The sequence below is a fragment of the Schistocerca serialis genome, chromosome 7, assembly GCF_023864345.2.
Source record: "Schistocerca serialis cubense isolate TAMUIC-IGC-003099 chromosome 7, iqSchSeri2.2, whole genome shotgun sequence".
NCBI lineage: Eukaryota > Metazoa > Arthropoda > Insecta > Orthoptera > Acrididae > Schistocerca > Schistocerca serialis.
This window is the reverse complement of record NC_064644.1, coordinates 628,303,847-628,325,871: the sequence shown is the minus strand read 5'-3', so window position 1 is coordinate 628,325,871 and position 22,025 is coordinate 628,303,847. Positions and strand designations below refer to the sequence as shown.

The 22,025-nt window shown below is 38.8% G+C and overlaps 1 protein-coding gene across 4 annotated transcripts in view; it reads right to left on the bottom strand.

Annotated features, from left to right (window-relative positions):
- LOC126412549 (molybdenum cofactor biosynthesis protein 1-like) overlaps positions 1 to 22,025 on the bottom strand; it is a 289,749-nt gene that overhangs the window by 70,671 nt on the left and 197,053 nt on the right. For all 4 annotated transcript variants that reach the window (XM_050082197.1, XM_050082199.1, XM_050082196.1 and 1 more), the window contains one exon: positions 7,166 to 7,223. In XM_050082197.1, the coding sequence (XP_049938154.1) occupies positions 7,168 to 7,223 (56 nt within the window). In that variant the 3' untranslated portion in view covers positions 7,166 to 7,167. The remainder of the gene's footprint in view (positions 1 to 7,165; positions 7,224 to 22,025) is intronic.

Below are 22,025 nucleotides of genomic sequence, written 5' to 3'. Positions count from 1 at the left end.
ATGAGGGTATGACTGGAAGAGGGGGGGGGGGGGGTGTTGAATCAAAGCTGTAAGCTCTTCCTTGGTGGCTAGTGTGTGTGTGTTGGAAGGGAAGGGGTATAAAAACCGTTGAAATAGATCAAGACTATGCTACAGACTGAACGCTGAAAGGCATAATCAGTCTTAAATGATGATGATGATGCATCCCACTAATAACAGCCAACAAAAACCTCACATAGAACCTTGCTTAAAACAGTTCCAGCCTCCCTCCCACCCTGAACCTCCCATTCCAGCCAGTCATCTCTTGGTTATCTTTCAGGAATTCGTCACTTCTAACCCGGCCTTACTTTCCTTTCCTAAATCCTCCCTAATGAGACCAACATCACTCCTATGTAACACACAGCTACCCATATCCTGAAAATCAATCCGTGCCTTATCATCTTTCCCACAGATAAAAGCTTCATCACAGTGTTCATGAATCATAGTGACTATGTGGCTGAGAGTCTTCACCAACTTTCTAACACCTCTGCATACAAACCTTACAACCATGATCACATCCTAGAATTCCAACAAGACTCCAGCAGCTCTCCAAGACCTTAAGTCCATCCCATAACTTGACTCCTGGATCTATCTCCCTCCTCACACCACTCCTTCCTTTTTACCTATTCGCCAAACTACACAAACCCAACTACACAGGTCTCTCCACTTGTCCAACTGTGGCTGGGTACAATCCTCCCACTGAACATCACATGCAAACCATTGTCTGTAACCTCCCATCCTACAGTGAAGACAATGCTCACTTCCTTCACCGCCTTTCTGCATTTCCTGTTTTGCTACCACATGACTCCTTGCTGGTTACTATGGATGCAACATCATTTTACAACATCCCCCATGCCCGTGGCCTCACTTTCCAAACATCCTCCTGATACCAAACCCACCAACTCTTTCCTAATCCCCTTACCCAATCACATCCTGACCCACAATTATTTCACTTTCGAAGACCAAGTCACAGGGTGAAATGCCTAAAGCTCTCACCACTAGTATGAAGTGCTATTGATTTGCGGCTTTGACAGAATGGATTGGTAGTCAGGGACTCATTATTGTTACCCAATCAACAGATTGTAAAAATCCTTTCTTGTGCAGATGTATACTTTTAAAATGAAACTGTGCTTACTGACATTAACAAACTAAAAATATGGTAAATCAGAATGTCAGTGGGGTTTGTTGCAGGATTCTAGTACAAGTTGTCAATGAGATACAGTATTTTTAAAAGTTTCCACACCAATACTATTTCGTGCCACTCAATCTGGGTAGTTGCTAGGTATGATGTTGTTTGCTTACAGTGTGTTTGTGTGTCTGTGGGTAGTTGCTAGGTATGATGTTGTTTGCTTACAGTGTGTTTGTGTGTGTGTTCCTCGAGTGCATTGTGACTTGCAAGTCAATAAGTGTGTGACAGTCCAATCAGTAGGTCGTGAGTGGACGATGGGATCTACCAACGCAGAAAAAGGTGACATGCTCATGGTGTATGGAGAGTGTACGAAGAATGCAGTTCATTCTTGTACAGTATATGCGGCAATAAATCCCAATAAATGTCAAGCATCTCAGCAATCATTTATCAACCTCTTCAACCAGTTATGTAGAAGTCATAGCCTAACTCTTAGCAACATAACAGATGAAACAAGTAGTTAATCCACATGTTACCTCTTGCACAATCGCATGTGGAAATGGCATTAATCGGGCAAGTGTCCTATGCATTCTCCATTGATATAGGTTTATCCCTTTCTATAAAGAGCTGCATGGAATTGATCAAGAGAATTGTGTTAACTTCCATACATGGGCATTAAGACAGGATACTCCAGATGTATCATGTATCTTGTTTAGTGGTGAAGGAAATTTTAACAATCGTGGCCTGGTAAAGTGCTGAAATAAGCACAATTGGTCTGTTAACAATTCTCTTTGGCTCTGGCAGGTGGAATGTCAGCATCCTTGGAGTGTAAACATGTGGTGTGGGGCAGTGAACCATCAGCTCATAGGCCCGTTTTTCTTAGAAAGAACACTGAATGCGCACAAGTATCACAGCCTCCTAACAAATCATCTTCCACGGATGCTAGAAGAGATTCCTCTGCAGACTAGGAGCAACTTGTGGTACCAATACGATGGCTGTACAACCCACAGTGCACGAAGTACAACATGGCTTCACAAACTGTTTACAAATCATTAGATTGGATGCAGAGGACCTGTATCGCGGTTGACCCATTCGCCAAATTTCATGCCTGCAGACTTTTTTTCTATGGGGAAAGCTGAAAGACTGTCTACAAGGGCATACCAACTACATCTGATGATATGCAATGATGTATTACTGCAGCCTGTCAGATTGTCCCTGCTGAAATACTGGTATGTGTGCAGCAGTCTTTCCATACCAGAATGGGAGCATATACTGGTGCTGCCAGTGGTCATTTTGAACACAGCCTGTGATGGTCAATTGTCTCATTGCTGGTCACAATCCACATAACTAGTGTATGGACTTGGACTGTTCTTTGGTGTGTGCTACCGCAGCTAATGTACAAGTGTTGGCGTGGGAACTTTTCAGCTAATGTACAAGTGTTGGCGTGGGACCTTTTCAAAATATGATATCTCATGAATGGCTCACACTAGACTCCTGCAACAAACACCGCTGATAGACTAATTTACCCTACTTTTAGTTAATACCGATAGGCATAGTTTCATTTAAAAAAGTTTATGTTCGCACAAAAAATGCAATTTCTAATATCACTACAACCTGTTGGTTGGTTACTAGCATAAGCCCCCAACTCCCAATCCATCCTGTGAAAATCACACATCAATAGCACTTTCCATTTCTGCAATGTTTGTGGTGCAGGTTTTAAGTGATTATCCCTGTATAAGCAAATCTGTAGTACTGCCATGGGTACTCGCATGGTGCCATCCTATGCCAGCTTTTGTATCGGCCATCTGGAGAAGTCCTTCCTATCCAGTCAACACCTAAAACCCATTGTCTGATTCAGAGTAATTGAGACATTTTCATGATCTGGACTCATGGTATAGACTGCTTCTTCCATAACCTAAAAACCTACTCCCAAATCATCTTAACCTGATTATTCTCAACCCAATGCACCATATCACTAGACATCGATATCCATAAATACATGTCAAGTGGACCAACCACCAACAGTACCTCCATCCACTTTGACAGCCGTCACCCATTCCATGTCAAAAAGTCTCTTCCATACAGCCTTGTCACACATGGACTCACTATCCCCAGTGGAAAGCAGGAGTTGTCTAAATATGGCAATAGCACTACCAGAGCCACAGTATCCTATCCGTCTCATTCATAAATAGATCTCCCGTGCCATCTCCTCATCTCACACCTGTAACCCTGCTAACCAGACAATGGTCAGCACTCATCTAATCACCCAGGCCTTGAAAAGCTCAACCACATCCTTCACTGGGGCTTTGACTATCTCAGATGGGGTATACTGTACTCAAGATACTACCCACTTCCTGCGAAGTAGTGTTCCACTGCCCGCACAATCTAGAGAACATCCTTGTCTGCCCCTAACCCTGTGAGTGACCCAGGTGCAAGACCTGTCCCACAAATCCACCCACCACCTCCTACAGCAGTCCAGTCGCAGGCATCTCCCACCATATAAAAGGCACGATCATGTGCAAAAGCAACCTGTTAAAAATCAGCTATGCTGCAATTACCATACAATTTTCCATGTAGGGATGACAAGTAACCAACTGTTCACTCGCAGGAATGTCTAGCACCAAACTGTGGCAAACCACAGACTTGACATTGCAGTTGCCAAGAGGCTGTACACCACTTCAACAACTGCTTCACTAGACATACCATTTGGATATTCCCTTCCAGTGCAAGTTTCTCTGAACTACGCAGGTGGAAATTGTCACCTGACCTAAACCTCTGCTAATTTGTTTCCCACTGTATCACTTTACCTTTTCCCTTCTCTCTTCTGTACCCACCAATCTTTTCCCATTCAGACCATGTACTGTCTTCTCCAATCACTCTGCCCCCCCCCCCCCCCTGCAGCTACTGCGGGTGTGTACATTTGGGTGTTTGTGTGGTTTCCAAACTAAACCATGTGCATTTTAGATATGTTAGATCCATATACTTTACCTGAAACTAATTCTCTGAGGTACTGAGACTACTGCTTCCTGGCTCTATTTTCAGCTAACACACAAGTATTGTCTACAAACAAAAGTGTATGGGACAGGATATTTACCAGCGAATCATTCACACGGGACACCAAAAAGACTGTTGTGTGGCATGTAGACAACCCCCGAGATGGTGCACCAAGGCAGTGTGACTGCAGGAGCATACAGCAAAAACTCTACACAAAAGATGGTCCAGCACTTCTCAGAGCTTACAGTCAAAAATTATCAGGCAAGGCGTCCATATTATGCAAATTAATGTAGGATTAACAAGTGACAAATGCAGTTACCAAAGCAAATTAGATGATGAGCATGCCATCAGTATTATAGCTCTATAGGAAATGCATTTAGGTGATAATTCAGCAGCTACATGCAAGATTATGCAATATAAAGCAATATCAATACTCCTCTCAATTGTTAGGTGCTACCACAATAAATGAAAAAAGAAACAGCTCTTGGATTATGCTGGCTTAAGCTGTCAGAAAATTAGTGATGTAGAAGTAATTAGGATAAAACGCAAAGGCCTGGTTATTACATCAGTCCACAAATCACCTAACGGAAAGTGTCTGACACTAGTCTTACACACAGCAACTAGACAGCACGTATATGTTTAAGATTTTAATTCCAAAACACAACCCGGAGATACATAAATAGAGACAAAAATAGAGAACCATTGTTCGAATGGATCAACACACAAGAAATTATCTAAGTTTGATGTCAAGGAATTTAAAACGTTTTGGGCAGGCAGATGGAAACTGATACAAAACCTGACCCATCCATCTTTTCCACTGATGAGAACAAATTACCACTGAATCACTCAATAGTAGTACTGAAACATTTTTCAAGGAGTGTACATTGGCTCACAAAAGTTATCATTGGTGCTGAAATATCAGTTACAAAATACATTGATAAACCCACATGGAAATTTGAAAAAGCTAACTCGATACAATACACCCAGGAAGTGGAGAGCAACCCGCACTGGACACCTCAAAAGGCAGAACATTGGGAATTATTGTAGATGTAGCTAAATGGAATATCTGAAGGGAAGTAACAAAATAATGTGTACTAGGATGGGACAAACCTGCCCAAGTCCTCTACAAAGGATACCAAGGGTCTAAATAATGTTTTGATAACATTTTGCATTTAAAAATATTTGTGTGTATAAATTGTTCATGTTGATGTAAATTTGACAATTTAAGAAATGGTCATGCTTAGGAACAATGTAAGAAATAGGTGTTATGTAAAAGCCAGTGTGCTTTTGTTTGAAACGAAAATAGCTGTGGGGAGTGGAAAAGGTGCGAAAGGCGAACTGGCGTGCTACCTTGAGCAAGTGTGGGAAGTAAGTCATACAGTCTGTAGGCAGCAGTGATTGAGGTAACTCCTTTGTGGAGCAGAAGCTTTGCCTGCAAATTTTCATAAAAATGCCTCGGTTGAAGACTGCAAACAGCTTACAGCATAGCTGCGAGTTGTTGAGCTACTGTATGTAAAACTGAATGAAGCCAAGAAGAGAAATTGAGCCCATACAGCAAGAAACTTGCAGGCCATAGTGTGGGTAGTGTAGCCGTCATAACTGTTCGCCACACCCAAGCCTACAGCCCACAGATAAGATTTTTTTCTATTTTTACCTTTGTACAGCATGAACCATTAATTTAAACTGTGATTTAATAATCATTCTTGAACTTTACGGAAACTGGCTCACCCTGTCATCTCATCCTAATCATACATCTGTATAGGGTTCCTTCCTGGTGTTTGATTGATCCGAGTGTCTTGTTTTACAGACTTATGAAGTGCCAAGTTAATATAAAGAGGAACCATTTAAATTGCTTTAGTGTAAATAATAAAAATGTTTTCTTAACTATTGCAAAGTGTTATAGTTTGCTTACATAAAATTCAATCAGAGTGAAGTGCCAAGTTAATATAAAGAGGCACCATTTAAATTGCTTTAGTGTAAATAATAAAAATGTTTTCTTAACTATTGCAAAGTGTTATAGTTTGCTTACATAAAATTCAATCAGAGTGAAGCCAAGTTACTAGAACCTGTTAGATGGCTATACAGAATTAGTTCAAAGAATAATAGCTTTTGAAAGTAAATTCCACCAAGAAAGAGGTTGTCTTAAGTGAAATGTTCAGTTAAAAAGTGTGTGCTTTAGTGTCTAAGTATTTAAGTTTCTTGATTATGGAAAGTGCTTATCTAAAGGTTGTTCCCCCCATCCCCGGCTAATTTTTTTTACCTTCCTTGAAGTTATCTACTGGGCTTTTTCTTTTTTAAAAACATAATGTATAAAGATGTAGCCCAAAATTATTTAAGTGGGGTAATTTATTTGAAGAGCCAAACTAAACAGTAGCAAGAAAGTAGGCAAAATTCACATTTCTGCTTCTCCAATACTTCACTATTTCATTGCCAGGATAGGTTGGTGACCATTAAGTACATGTTTTAAACCACTAAATGAACTTGGAAATGAGTTGTCCTAGCTTCAGTATATTATCATTCATACTGTGTTTCTATCTAGCCACTGGGTAAGATCTTTGGAAAAGAAGTGAATAGTCCAATTTATTTATCCATTAGACGCAACACACGGTAAATCCTGTAAGAAGGATAACTCTATTGATTATCTTTTCCTATAAACAGGACTATCCTTCCATAGTGTATTTTATTTGGAAACTAAACTAAATTTTAGTAAGAGGGTTATACGTGGCAACATAGAGACAGGGTTTCTGTTATTTACATAAAAGCATACTAATATCATAATGGTAGTGTTATAAGGTCCTATTAATGTGTGGTCATGACATTTGTTAAATGTCTCACCACATTCCTATTGAAACTGTTTACTCTTCTTGTAAATAACACCTATGACAATTTTATACAAATGTCCACTAAGACTTTGCTCGTCAACTTCCATTTAGGTAACAGCGATCTTTTAGATGTATTTAAATCAGTACTGTTAAGAAATACTGACTAGCTTTATTTTCAAGAATCTCAAGTTTAAGTTATACATACTGTTATCCTCCAATAAGAATCATTGGCCGATTCTTCATCTTTGACAGGTTCAGCATGCCTGCAATGCAAAACATTATCTTTTGTATTAACAGATGAAATCCAATTTTTTAAATTTAATAAATGCTTATACAAACATAAAGTTTCTTCAAAAAATGTATTTCTGACAACTTCCTGTCACAGATAATTTTCACTGAATGTTGCAACCCAGTTATATTGCTGATGAGAAGCAAATGTTGATCTTTTCCCTCTCTTCCTTCACCATCTCCTGTTTTGTTCACCTTGACATATTTCTACCAAAAAGACTACCCCAATGGATCCACTGCTTATATTTAACACACAGTAAATTCAGTGCAAATATTTCCTTAACACAGGATGTGCATTGACGAGCTTGAATTAATCAGAAAAATATAAACAGATACTAACCATTCCACAGCTCTTACAAAATACTTGCATTAAGTAATCATCAAAGCTACTTTTTGTACAGCAAGAGGACTAACAATCAAAATGGTGCTACATGCTACAGGCAGTGCAATACAATTTATTTTACTCATTGCTATAGCAATAAATGTACTTATAAAAATATTCAGACTTAGACTATAATCAAATACAGAGAGAGAAAATATTCTAACTAAAGAGATATAGCAGCCATAGGCAGAAACAAATAAAAAAACTGATACTAATCTTAGCTTTGAGGACCAAAAGTTTCTTCATCTGGAAAATGTAAAAAGAGAAATGAGACTGTTCAAGAAATAAGGATGAAAATTTCGGATCTTGAGTCAAGGAAGATGGATGGTTAAATGAATGAAAAAACTAGATTGGACATGATGAAATTCAGTTGCGAAAGAGCAGCAGATGATGTAATTTTAAATGCTGAGAAATAAGATCTCTTCAACAGGAGCCACCAAAAGGTCAAATAAGTGAAGAACAAGCTGAAAATACCGGTAAATGGGCTAAAATGGCGGCAAATAGATAAACGAAACAGAAAGATAGTGCTGAAGAACAGGCAACCAAACAACAACAACAACAACAACAATAATAATAACAGCACATTGTAGCAATATATAATAGCAGTTCCACAACATCTGGAGGAAGATTTTCCACTAACAGAACAATAAATTCATGAAGTCATCAAATCATTCCAAAACTTCAAAGCAACAAATGAAGACTCCACTACAGCAAAATTATTGAAATAGTCAGAACACACAAATGATCTACAACTGCTGTTTGAGAACATTTGGAAAGCTGAAGAGATTATTGAAAGCATTAATCCACAGCTATGAAAAAAAGGGGACACACAAAATGTCAACAATGGCAGAGATGCCTGACTTCTGCCAGTGGTATACAAAATATTATCAAAAATTCTCTGGACAGAGTTGTAGAAACTTTAGACAAATAACTGGGAGAATCTCAAGGAGCTCTAGAAAGGGAAGACCCTGCACAGAACAGATGTTTATTAGAAAATTGATAATTCTCCACAGACTGTTAATCACCAAACCAATAATAGTATCATGTATTGGTTTCAAGAAAACATTTGATTTGGTAGGTAGAGAAATTATGGGTAAAATCATCAAAGAATTTTGTGTTAAAGCAAACATAATCCTCAAAACACTAGCAAATAGGATGACTGAAGCTAAATTTATGGGAGAAGTATCTCAACCATTTGAAATAAAAACTGGTGTTAGACAAGGGGACAGTTTATCACCTTTACTGTAACACTACATTCTAGAAAAAATAGAAAGTTATTGGAATTTGGAGAAAAAAAAATCACAAAATTGAACCAATAATTTTAGGACGAAAAACAAATGGAATTAAGGTAAACTACCTGGCTTCTGCAGATGATTCTGATATACTTTTAAAAAATCTGACAGACAGTTATTAAAAGAAATCTTTTGGAAGAAATAGCAAAGAGAGCTGGTCCCAAAATTTCAGCCGAAAAAACAACATTGATGACAATTTCAAACAATGCATCAACATTCTTAGAAAAACAAAAATGTAAAATAGCATTAGTAAGTAAATTTAAATATATTGGACAAACTGTACAACAAAATGGACTAGAAGAATTAACAGTAGATGCAAGAGTCAGCAAACTGGAGAGAGCAAATCGTTTGACAAAGGATATTTACAACAAGAAATGTACAACTAAAAAAACAAATTTAAACACTATCCCACAGTGGTATGACCAGGATGTTTACATGGATGAGGATGCCTAATGATGAACTATAAGCTGGACAGAACAGAGGTTCCTCAAAGGAGCATTATTAGAAAATAATGGTTGCAATACAAGCTACAGATGGCTGGAAAATGAGAAGTAATGAGGAGATCTACAAAAATTTTGAGAAAATATCAGAAGTAATGGCTAAAAGAAGATTAATCTTTTTTTAGAGACCTCTACTGAATGAGTAGTTCTGGAAGAAGGAATCAATGATAGCATGGATTACAGAAATAAGAAAGAAACAACATCAAACAATCAGAAATAATAGAAAGAAACCTTTTTACAGATAAAATACTGAATTTAAAAGGATCATCACCTCTCCAAGATCAAAATTAATTTCATCCCTCTCAATAAGACTGTGAAAACCGGAAATAAATTTCATAAATATGATATTGCGAAGCTCAAAATCAATCAAAATGTATTGGAACAATGCCACCAGTAACTGACAGTTGAATCCCATAAATGGGCAGACATTGCCTCCATGATCCAACAAGCAGCTAATACTACAATCCTGACAGCTAAAAAGAGGAATCATACATGGTGGAATGAGGTTTGTGGTGAGGTGGTGGCCCAAACAGCAAGTGCATGGAAATAGTGGAACTCTACCAGGAGACTTGATGCTTTTGATGTATTCCATGAAGTTCGAAAATATGCAGCCAGAACTCTACGAAGGGCTAAGCAACTGCATGAGAAACAGCAGTTAGAACAGATCAATCAGCGTTTCCAGAAAAAGAATGTCAGAGACTTCTAACAGACGTTCAAATCGAATTTGAAAGGATACCAAGCCCCTAGTTTTTGTTTTAGAGACGAAAATGGAAAGCTCAGTGTTGTGTACATAGTTCCGCGTATTCAGCGCGTACACAAATTTCCCACTAGAGTGCGCCCCGCTAAGCACAACAGCGCAGGCGCAACACTCGTCCATCTCCGCACTACGAGATGGCGCTGCCATAGAGACGGACCAAATTCTGCTTCCGCCGATCCGCGTATTAATATGTAACACAGCCAATGAGATTGCTGCTAACATAGAACACTTTCTCCTCGTGCATCACACTCACGCAGTGATACATGAACGTGCGAGGTATTATAACGAGTGTAAAGACCTTCAATCAGTCAGTCTGCATTTGTCTGCACCACTCTGCATTAGTCTGTACCAGTCTGCATTAGTCTGTACCAGTCTGTACGAGTTCTACAATTGTCTGTGCCAGTCCATAGTCAAGATCCAGTCTGCGCCTAATAAGATTACCATATTCCTGTACATAGCCATGAAGATAAATGTATAGACACTTTTGTCAAGTATCCGAGATATATGTGAGAATAAGATTAATGTATCAATACCAAAGGAACTTCAGATTGTCAATTGCAAATAGCATCCAGAACCAAGTTAAGTAATTTTTATATTTGTTATTATTTTAATAAATGTGTGTGAAAATTAATCAAGTTCTGTTTAAAGTTGGTCACCGTCAATCTGCTACTCTAAGCGTGCAAGTGGCATTTCTATCATCTGACCTAATGGCAGAAGATGAACATGCCATGATAAGACCACGAGACATATTGCTGACACTCGCTTACTTCGTTAGAGCAACATGTCAAATAATCTGATGGTGTGTGTACTGAAGGTCTTACAGTATGCACACCACACTCGGAATGACCAACAAAGAGAACTGCAAGATAATGTCTCGTTACTTTGAAAACCTACTTAATTGTGATGAACCGAAAGGAAGATTCCCTGTATGTGCCCCAATCCACAAACTACCCTTCATCTCCATCTAGTAAAGAGGAGACCAAAGAGATCATCAACAACTTTAAGAATAATAAGGCAGCTGGAGAGGATTCAATAGTGGTGGAACTACTGAAGCTGGCAAATAATGAAACTCTAGATATACTAGTCCAACTTTTTGAGGAGATCTGGAGAGCTGGGATGATACCAACTGAATGGCAATCAGCTTTAATCCATCGTATACATAAAAAAGGTGATAAATAGAATGTCAATAACTATAAGGGTACCTCATTAGTATCTGTTCCAGATAAGATTCTCTCCAAAGTGATACAGAATAGAATAGAAGATCATTGTAACCAACTGATTGGGGACTATCAAGCTGGTTTCCAAAAGGGTGATTCTTGCACAGAACAGATCTTTAACCTGAAGAACATCATCAGGTACAAACAAAATTGGAAAAATAACTATGTGGTCATGTTTGTTGATTTTTAGAAAGTATATGACTCCATCGACTGACAGGCATTAATGAATATTTTGGAAAAGTTTGGGGTGGATAATACATCAAGAAAGCTGATCAAACAAACTCTTACTAACACAGTGTCAAAAATTAAATTTATGGGTGAGGTATCTGAACCCTTTACAATCAGAATGGACATAAGACGAGGAGATGGACTATCCCTCTCCTTTTCAATTGTGTCTTGGAAAAGGTCATTCAAGAGTGGAGAAAGTTATTAGCCCAAGGAGAAACAAATGAAGAGTGGTTCAGACTTGGTCCGAAGAACAAAGGCGTGTGCATTGACTGCTTAGATTTTGCGGATGACCTGGCCATTTTTGCTAACAACATAGAGTCAGCAGTCAACAAGATAAATAGGCTGTCAGAAATTGCTGAAAAAAGTTAGACTCCAGATCTCTATTCAAAAGACAAAATATATGACGAACGTCTGTGATGGACCTGAATGGATGATAACCAACCTGGGAAAAAATCGGATGAGTTAAGAATTTCAGGTATCTCGGTGAAGTCATCCACCAGGAGAATGGATTAAAAGAAGAAGCAATTGTCGGGATGAGGAAGTTAGACCAAGCATACCGACTGACAAAGAATACTTATAACAAAAAGTCTATGAGTATATGGGCCAAGTTCCAACATTATAATACAGTTGTAAAACCTGAGGGCTTATAAGAATCCAAAACTTTGACGACGAATAGACAAGGTCAAGCTGAGCGGCTGGAAAAGCGTGAGTGTAGGATATTAAGGAAAATCCTAAGGTAATAGATGGGTTGATGGACAATGGCGAATGAGAGCAAATGAGGACTCGTGCAGCAAGACAGAACCTATCACAGCATCCATTACGAAGAAATGATTGTTATTTTATGGTCATCTCATGAAAATGGACGGTGATCGACTAACAAAAAGAATATGGAGTTTCATCCTATCTGAGAAAACGAGGCTGAGATGGTTCAAAGAATGTGAAAAAGATCTTAAGCAGATTGGTATCTCAGAGAGAAATTCCTGAAAGGAACAAATTTAGAAGATTGGTGACCAACTACCAAGGTTTTAACATGGCATCAACATCCGAAAGACAGTGAGGACCATTATCTGAAGAGCATAAAAAGGCACTTCTTGGAGGGGCTCAGAAGATACTGGCAGGAAGTCAAAGCTGGAGCAAGAACAAGACCTGGACACTAGAGTGAAGTCGGTTGTTACCACGCAGTCCATAGAGGCTCACCTCGATAAAATAAATAAATAAATAAAAATAAAAGGCTTTCGATGCAGAAGAAATAGGGGATTGAGAACAACACGAATAGAATAAAGGGGGAAAAACATGAGGAGGAGATGGACGAGTACTGGAAAAACAGGAGACGACAAGGGAAGAAGAAGAAGTGAAGTTATTACATGACGAGAGATGGTGATTGGATTTGATTTGATTCAGTTTTCATTACATACACCAAAAAAATGAGATGATTCTCGAGGATGTGGAACATGTCAGAATGTATAACACAAAACATAAATAATATAATGAATACTACCCTGATCATTTGTCACGAGATTGTCAAAATAGGTGAATACAATACAATAAACTGGAAAAGCTAATATTTACAGAATTAATACGCTGTCAGAATGAAACATTGTTATGCACTATTAATAAATTTATCATACACAAAATACCTAATATTGACTGTTGCAACCAAGTGCTGTCAAAACTTAAATCTAACATATTTTTACTTAAGCTGGTCTAACAGTCTCTGTTAGGATATTCATATATACAGTAGAAGGCATTGCCTACCAAAAAGTCATTCAAACTCTGATTAAACTGTGCTTTATCTGAAACCAAGTTTTTAATGGTTGCTGGTAATTTATTGAAAATGTGTGTTCCTGAATATTGGACCCCCTTTTAGACCAACATAAGTGATTTTAGGTCTTTATGTAGATTTTTCTTATTCCTAGTATTGATAATATGTATTGAGCTTTTTGTTGGAAATATAGATATATAACTTGCAACAAATTTCATTAAGGAGTAAGTATACTGAGAAGCAATGGTTGGAATTCAAAGTTCCTCGAATTGGTTCTACACGATGTTCTTCAAAGACTGGTCCCAGATACTCCATTGCACCATTCACCGAACCTGATAACCCCGAGCCGTCAGTAACAAAAATTAAGTCTTGCTTAAGAGATTTACAACACTACATGCACTTGTTACCAAAGTCTCATTTACTTTTAGAGCTATCTGTTCCACTTCCTTTTTGGCCCCACTTCTCTCTGTCTTCACTATATCCCATACAGTTCTTATTTTGTTGCCCGATACAATTATCTTTTTCTCTTAATAAAGCTACTTCGATTTCTGGATTACTTGATTCAATATTTTGCAGTATTCTTAGTAATGCATTACAATTCTAATATCAGAAATGTTCCTAGATAGTAGATACAGTCTCCTTTTTGCCCCACATGATATCTTTATTCCTTGCGTAATCCATAGTTTATCTTTTGACTTCTGTGTGATCTGAGTTACCTTTAGGGGAAAACAATTTTCAAAAGAGGAGGTAACTTTATTAATAAATGCTTTGTATTTTCCATTTGAGTCAGGTAAACATCTCTCCAGTTCATGTCTTTGAGCAATTTCCTGGATTCCTCAATTTCTGGCTTATTTATTATCCTCCTGTACTCAGATTTAATATTTTTTTATCCTGACAAGTTTCAACATTTAACACAAGATGCTGCACGTTGTGATCAGATAGTCCATTTACTATTGGTTTTGTGATATGACGTTTTTCCCCTAGATTTGTTCATAAAGATATTATCAATAGCAGTCTCAGAGCATTTACATATCCTAGCTGCAAAGTTCACAATAGGAACTAAATTGAATGATAGTGTTAAAAACACCAGCAACCACTATTTCCCCTTCTTTTGTTTTTTACACAAGCTATTCCTTTCGCTTTGTGAAATGAAGCACTGCCTAGTTCCAAAACACAGGACTACTATGACAAGGTGAAATGTTCTCAGAGTGCTACATGTATGATAGTAAATGTAATCAGCACTATAGTTGTTTTCTGAGTAGTTATGCTGTGTGTGTTTCATTCAATCAGATGAAATGGAATAAAATCATCAATTTATTTATTTGGGCTCTTTATCACCAAGATACATTCAATGTTGGTTGAGGTTTATCTTTTGAATTCACTCCAGTGTAGATTGTCAAAATTTTATCAGTTGTCAAAGTATTTGTAACACAGTTTCCGAATTTACTGCCATCCAGGAAAGTATCGCACTCAAATTATTCTCAGAGACTGAGAGCTGGCTGAAACTGAGAGTAGAAAGCTCTGACATATTTAGTGATTAATGGAATATATATCAGAAAGGCAGGTTAGACACTGTAGGAGAGGGAGTGTCCATTGTCTCTATTGAGGTCAAAGCTGATTGTGACAGTGAAGTTATCTGGTTGCGTATAACAAGTCTATGTGAAATCACGTTAATTAATGGATAATCAGCCACCCAGTTCTGCTATGACAGTTTTGGAGCCATTCACAGAAAGTCTACATACAGTAGCACGTAAATACCTAGATCATGCAATACTAGTTGGAAGTGAATTTAGCCTACTGAGTATAGATGGTAGCCTATGGCTTCATTGCAGGGGGTGCAGTCAATCTTGTGAAGCACCTTTGAATGTGGTTTTCGAAAATTGTCTTGAGCACCTAGTTTGGCACACCACATGCAATGGAAATATCTTAGACCTTGTAGTTACAAACAGGCCAGATATCATCAATGACTTCAGCATAGAGATGGGGATTAATAATCATGATAACATCATAACAACTAAGGTTACAAAAATTAATAAATCAGTCAAGAAGGTTAGGAAAATGTTCATGCCAGAAAGAGCAGATAAGCAGATGTTAGCATCTTACTTAGACAGAACTGACATCACTTAGTTCCATTAAGATGGATGTAGAGAGATTATGGTCAAAGCTTAAACAGATCATGAATTGCACTCTCAACAAGTCTGTATCTAGTAAACAAATTAAGGATGCAAAAGAGCCACTGTGGTTTAACAATGAAATTTGGAAAATACTGAGGAAGGAAAAGCTACTGCACTCTTGGTTCAAAAGAGAATGCCAAATGGCAACAAGGAAAGGTTATTACCAGTGTCATACCTCAGCAAAAGATCTGGCTGAGAAGCAGGGGAAATTATTGTCCTATGTAAAATCACTAAGTGAGTCAAAGGTTTCCATCAAATCACTTGACCAGTCTGGTGTGGCAGTAGGAGATAAATGTTTTAGATTTTGAATTTAAGAAATCATTCATGCAAGAGAATCATATAAACATACCGTCATTTGACAATAGCACAAAGACACCTAACAACAATCACCACAAGAGGCCAGCGCTAGCACAAGTTGTTCACATGATATTCGTTGGACTGTTGCCTGTAAACCCGTGCCATGTCAGTGCTCTTGGAAGAGAGCTGTGGCAGTGACACGGCTCTGTTGTTGTTCCTGTGCAGTGATCTGCAAAGACGCGATGGTACGGGACGGGGGGTCGGGTCGAGATCCAAGCAGTGATTAAATACTTCATAAAGAAAGGTATGAAAGCGAAGGACATTCATGCCAATTTCCAGAATACACCAGGGGACTCTGCTCCTTTGTCTTCAACTGTTGCCAAGTGGATAAATGAATTTCAATTTGGTCAGGAGAGCTTAGATGATGAACATCCATGAATAGGTCAGCCAAGATGTGTCACTACTCTAGAAATCATTGCAAAAGTGCGCATAATGATCAAGGAGGATCACCAATTTAGAGTGCATGAAATTGCTCACGCTTGCCAGATGTCATCTGAAAGGTATTCACAAGATGGGTGCCGCGACTCTTGACGCTGTGTCAAAAACGCATGAGAATGGACATATCACAACAATGTTTGGCCTGTTTTAGGAGAAACAAACAAGATCTTTTGTGCTGGTTTGTGACCACGAGGAAACTTTGGTTTACTACTATACCCCAGAGACAAAGCAACAATCAAGGCAGTGGAAACATGCTGAATCTCCGCCGCCAAACTCCTTCAGCGGGGAAGGACATGGCGTCAGTGTTCTGGGATGCGCCACCAAATTCCTTCAGCGGGGAAGAGCATGGCATCAGTGTTCTGGGATGAGAAGGGGATTCTGTTTGTACATTATCTCCCCACTGGGCAAACAATTACTGGAGAATACTATGCTAACCTTCTGGACAAATTGCAACAAATGATATGCGAAAAAGGCCAGGTTTAATAAGGAAGAAAGTCATCTAGCATCAAGCAAATGCACGCTCGCATGCATGTACCATTGCCATGGTAAAATTACACAAACTAAGGTATGAATTGTTGCCACACGTGCCTCTTCCCTAAACTGAAAATTTTTCTTTGTGGATGAAGATTCACTTCAATGAAGAATTGATAGCCTGAGTTGACAACTATTTTATAGGCCTGGAGGAAAATCATTGTCGAGATGGGATCAAGGTATTGGAACACTGTTGGACCAAGTGAATTAATCTACAAGCAGGGTACACTGAAAAACAAAAAAGTTTCAGTGACATAAGTACTTTTTTTCTATTCTGTTTCAAGAACTTTTCAAACCACCCTCGTAAGCATCCCTGACGCCTGAAATAATTAAAAACAAATAAGTCGCCAGTTGCAGATGGAATCTCAATTTGGTTTTACAAAGAGTGCTATATGGCACTGGACCCTTACTTTGCTTGTATTTATTGTGAATCTCTCACCCAGAAGAAAGACCTAAGCAACTGGGGAAAAAAATACAGAGGCGTCTCCTGTATATACGAAGGGCGAAAGAACAGACCCGCGAAATTACAGACCAATACCCGTAACATCAGTTTGCTGCAGAATTCTTGAACATATTCTGGGTTTGAATCTAATCAGTTTCATAGAGACCAATAAGTTTATGTCCACAAATCAGTACAAAGCATCGCTCATGGGCAACTCAGCATGCCCTTTTGTCATACAACGTCTGTTCAAAAAATTCCAGAACTTTGTCCACAAAATTTTCTATGCTTATCTTTTAATTACTATGGATTGTCTCCTTCGAAATACTCTCCTCCACAATTGATACACTGCTCCCAATATCATTTCCACTTCCAGGAGCAGTCTTGACACACCTCTTGCTGGGTCGCATAAAGTGCCGTCTGCGAATTTTCTTTTATCTCATCTACCATTGCAAAACTTCATCCTTTTCAACTTTGGAAATAAAAAGAAGTCTGCAGGGGTCATACTATTCTCGCAAGGAACATCTCATTCTCATTTGTGAGATCCAAAAAGTTTTTTTGGTCTTGACTCATGAGCCGTGGAATGAACTTGGCGGCAACACAATGCATTCCAAGATGCTGTGTCATTTCATAACATGATCCAATTGAAATGTTACATTCTTCTACAATCTCTCAGACAGTGAATCTTCAACTGCCACACACAATTTCTTTGACGTTCCTGACACAGGGGACATCTAAGAGCGTCCTGAACAAGGAACATTTTTGACTTTTGTAAAGCCATTTTAAAACGTGTGAATAATACATAACACCAAGTATGGCTTAAGCACTCATCGCTATAGGCTCCCTGCATCATTTGGTGTGTCTATGTAAAGGTTTTCCTGAGTTTCACGCAAAATTTAATGCAGATGCATTACTCCTCTAACTTTGTCATCACAAAATTCACAAACCAAGATTCCATATTTCTTGATTTCCGAGAAGCATTTGACATAGTGCCTCACTGCAGACTTTTAACAAAGGTACAAGCATATGGAATAGGTTCCCAGACATGTGAGTGGCTCAAAGACTTCTGAAGTAATAGAACCCACTACATTATCCTGACGGTGAGTGTCCATCAGTGACTAGGGTATCATTAGGATCATTCTAGGGATGTGTGATAGGAGCGCTATTACTCATATTTTCTATGTGCATAACTGATCTGATGGACAAAGTGGACAGTAATCTGTGGTTGTTTGCTGATGATGTTGTGGTGTATGGAAGGTGTCATCGTTGAGTGATTTAGGAGGATAAAAGATGACTTGGGCAAAGTTCCCAGTTGGTGTGATAAATGACAGCTAACCCTAAATGTAGAAAAATATAAGTTACTGCAGATGAGTTGGAAAAACTAATCCATAATGCCAGAATCCAGCATTAGTAGTGTCATGAAAGAAGTCACATTGTTTCAATATCTGGACATAACGTTGCAATGTGATATGAAATGGAACAAACTTGTCAGGGTCATGGTAGGGAGGGCGAATAATCATCTTTCGTTTGTTGGGTGTATTTTACTACAGTGTGGCTCAGCTGTGATGGACATCACATATAGGATGCTAGTGTCTGGGATCCGCAAGGGGTCGAATTAAAGCAGACATTGAGGTAATTCAGAGGCAGGATACTAGATTTGTTAACAGTAGGTTGAAACAACAACATACAAGTATTATGGAGATGTTTCTGGAACTCAAATGGGAATCCCTGGAGGGATTTTGAGGAACACTGTGCTGACTGCAGAACAATTCTGCTTGCACCAACATACATTATGCGTAAGGACCACGAAGATAAGAGACGACAAATTAGGACTCATAGAGAGGCATATAGACATTCACTTTTTCCTCACTCGATTGGCAAATGGAACGGGAAAGGAACTGACTACAGTTGAAATAAAATTACTTGATAGTTGGCACTTCAAACGCCAATAAGAGTAGTCAGCGTCACACTTGAACTGTCTGCTGTTGCCAAACTCCACCAGAATTGGCCAGTCACTTCCAATTCCTGGTTCAGCATTCTTTCTTGATGTATTTGTATCCCGAATTACGAGCCCGACACTTTTATTATGTATTTCATGACACACGATAGCTACACCAAAAACAACACACATTAACAATGCTAATGAAAGACACACATTTCATTCATAGCACTAACCAAACACTACCGAATAACTCAGCACAAGGTGTAATTCAGTATCATACATATAGTTATCATATTCACAGAGATCATCTTACATTAGATAAGCTTTCCACTACACTGTGTGAAACTGAAATTTTTAAGGTTGCAATTCATAGTTGCAACTGGGTCACTACATTTACATATATAAATACTTCATGCAGTGCTGTGGCATAGCACAATGGTTGGCAGATTGTTGCAACTGGGTCACTACATTCACATATATAAATACTTCATGCAGTGCTGTGGCATAGCACAATGGCAGATTAATCTAAGGTGTAGCATGTCGTAGGTTTGAATCTCATCAATGTAGCAAAATTTTTATTTCTAAATCCAACCAAAAGAGTGTGATTATTATTTTCATTCAATTAATTGGTTTAAATGTATTTTTTTATTTTTAATACTTTGCTGCATCATTTTTCATCATTGTTTTGACTGTTCTATTTGGTCTTATTTTTCTTCCTGTCATTATTTCTTCATTTGGAATCTGCCTCAGTCATCTATAATCCACGAACAAGTGCCCACATGGACTGTTCACTGTTTTCTAACATGGCAGCATGTGCAGCTAGAATAAGGATAGTTACAGGTAACAAATGACACGGAGAAATTTCAATTTGCTTTCAGCCCTGAAATTGAGTTTTTGTTGTCTTGAGTTTACCCTTAAGCGTTAGCTTTAATCGCCATGAACAAAGCGATCACGATACTAGTACTGCTGCAGACTGTTGACCACAATTTTCTCGGCTGGGTTAGGACACAAGTTTACAGTCAGGGATACAAAACGGGTCGTCTGCCCCAGTTCAGTCACTGGTCACATTAAATCAATAGTCGACAGAGTATCCAACATTTCTGACATACCTTGCAACAGCCACTAGAAAAATTGCTCTGTGTTAAACGTTTAACATAATTTGTGAAGTGAGCCGCTTGTTTGTTCTCACCTGTAACCAAACGGTAGCTGGTAGCCAATGTGGCAACATTGTTGCAGCAAGTGATTGATGTCAACTATCAAGTAATTTTATTCAGACTATTGTAGTGAGACAGTGTACCTTCTGCCATGCACCATATGGTGGCTAGTGGAGTATGTATGTAGATGTGGAATCAGTCTTTCCTTCTCATCCCATCTGGAAAGTCTCCCCTGATCTGCAGTTCTGGGTAACTTTCTCAAAATCTACCCTTTTTCCTAGACCTATCCTTCACCCCTCTTCCTTCCACTTCAACCCTTCTGCCTGAAGAATGAGCTACTGGCTCTGAAAGCTTGCCTAATTATAATCTTCTTTTATGTGTGTGTTCTGCCGCCACTTAGCGAGTCGATTGTTTATCTATCCAATTCAATTATCATGTAATCAAAAGCTGCATTTAACACACCAAGTCTCTTTTACCAATCACTTTTAATATGTCCTACAGAATGTACTGTCTATCCTGTCCTTTTTTGAGATTACTGTTTTGTTGTACTTTTCTACAGGCATCATCTTACTTATTAGGAGTCAGTTCCTTCATGTTGTTGTTGTTGTGGTCTTCAGTCCTGAGACTGGTTTGATGCAGCTCTCCATGTTACTCTATCCTGTGTAAGCTTCTTCATCTCCCAGTACCTACTGCAACCTACATCCTTCTGAATCTGCTTAGTGTATTCATCTCTTGGTCTCCCTCTACGATTTTTACCCTCCACGCTGCCCTCCAATGCTAAATTTGTGATCCCTTGATGCCTCAAAACATGTCCTACCAACCGATCTCTTCTTCTAGTCAAGTTGTAGAGCTGCATGTACTCGGGAAAAATTATGGCTGTAGTTTCCCCTTGCTTTCAGCCGTTCGCAGTACCAGCACAGCAAGGCCGTTTTGGTTAATGTTACAAGGCCAGATCAGTCAATCATCCAGACTGTTGCCCCTGCAACTACTGAAAAGGCTGCTGCCCCTCTTCAGGAACCACATGTTTGTCTGGCCTCTCAACAGATACCCCTCCGTTGTGGTTGCACCTACGGTATGGCCATCTGTATCGCTGAGGCACGCAAGCCTCCCCACCAATGACAAGGTCCATGGTTCATGGGGGGAGTTCCTTCATAGTCAACAGTTAAGGAATGGGTGGCTGAATTCATATGTAACATATGTCTCTGTAAGATGACTCATGAACAACTTCCTAGAATTACAATCAAATATGAAAATGCTGAGAAAGAACACAGTGTGATATTGCAAGATCAGTAATTAAAAAGATGTGCAAAACAGTTGATGCCGTGGCCGTACCAGAAAGTGAGTGGCATGTCTGTTGAAGCCTGACTACAACCTAATGTGAAAAACAGTTTGGGACAATCTGACACACAACTGATTCTATGCACCAATCTGTTCCCTTGGATGAGAGATGACCGAAATGAAACAGCAGTTGCACAAAAATAGCCAAGGTGACTTCATCGGAGAGAAAGAGTGGTCATTGTTTTCTAGGATGCAAAAGGGATTTGTATTTTAGATTAGCTTGCAAGACTGAAACAATACCTCACAAATACTATGCAAGTATTCTG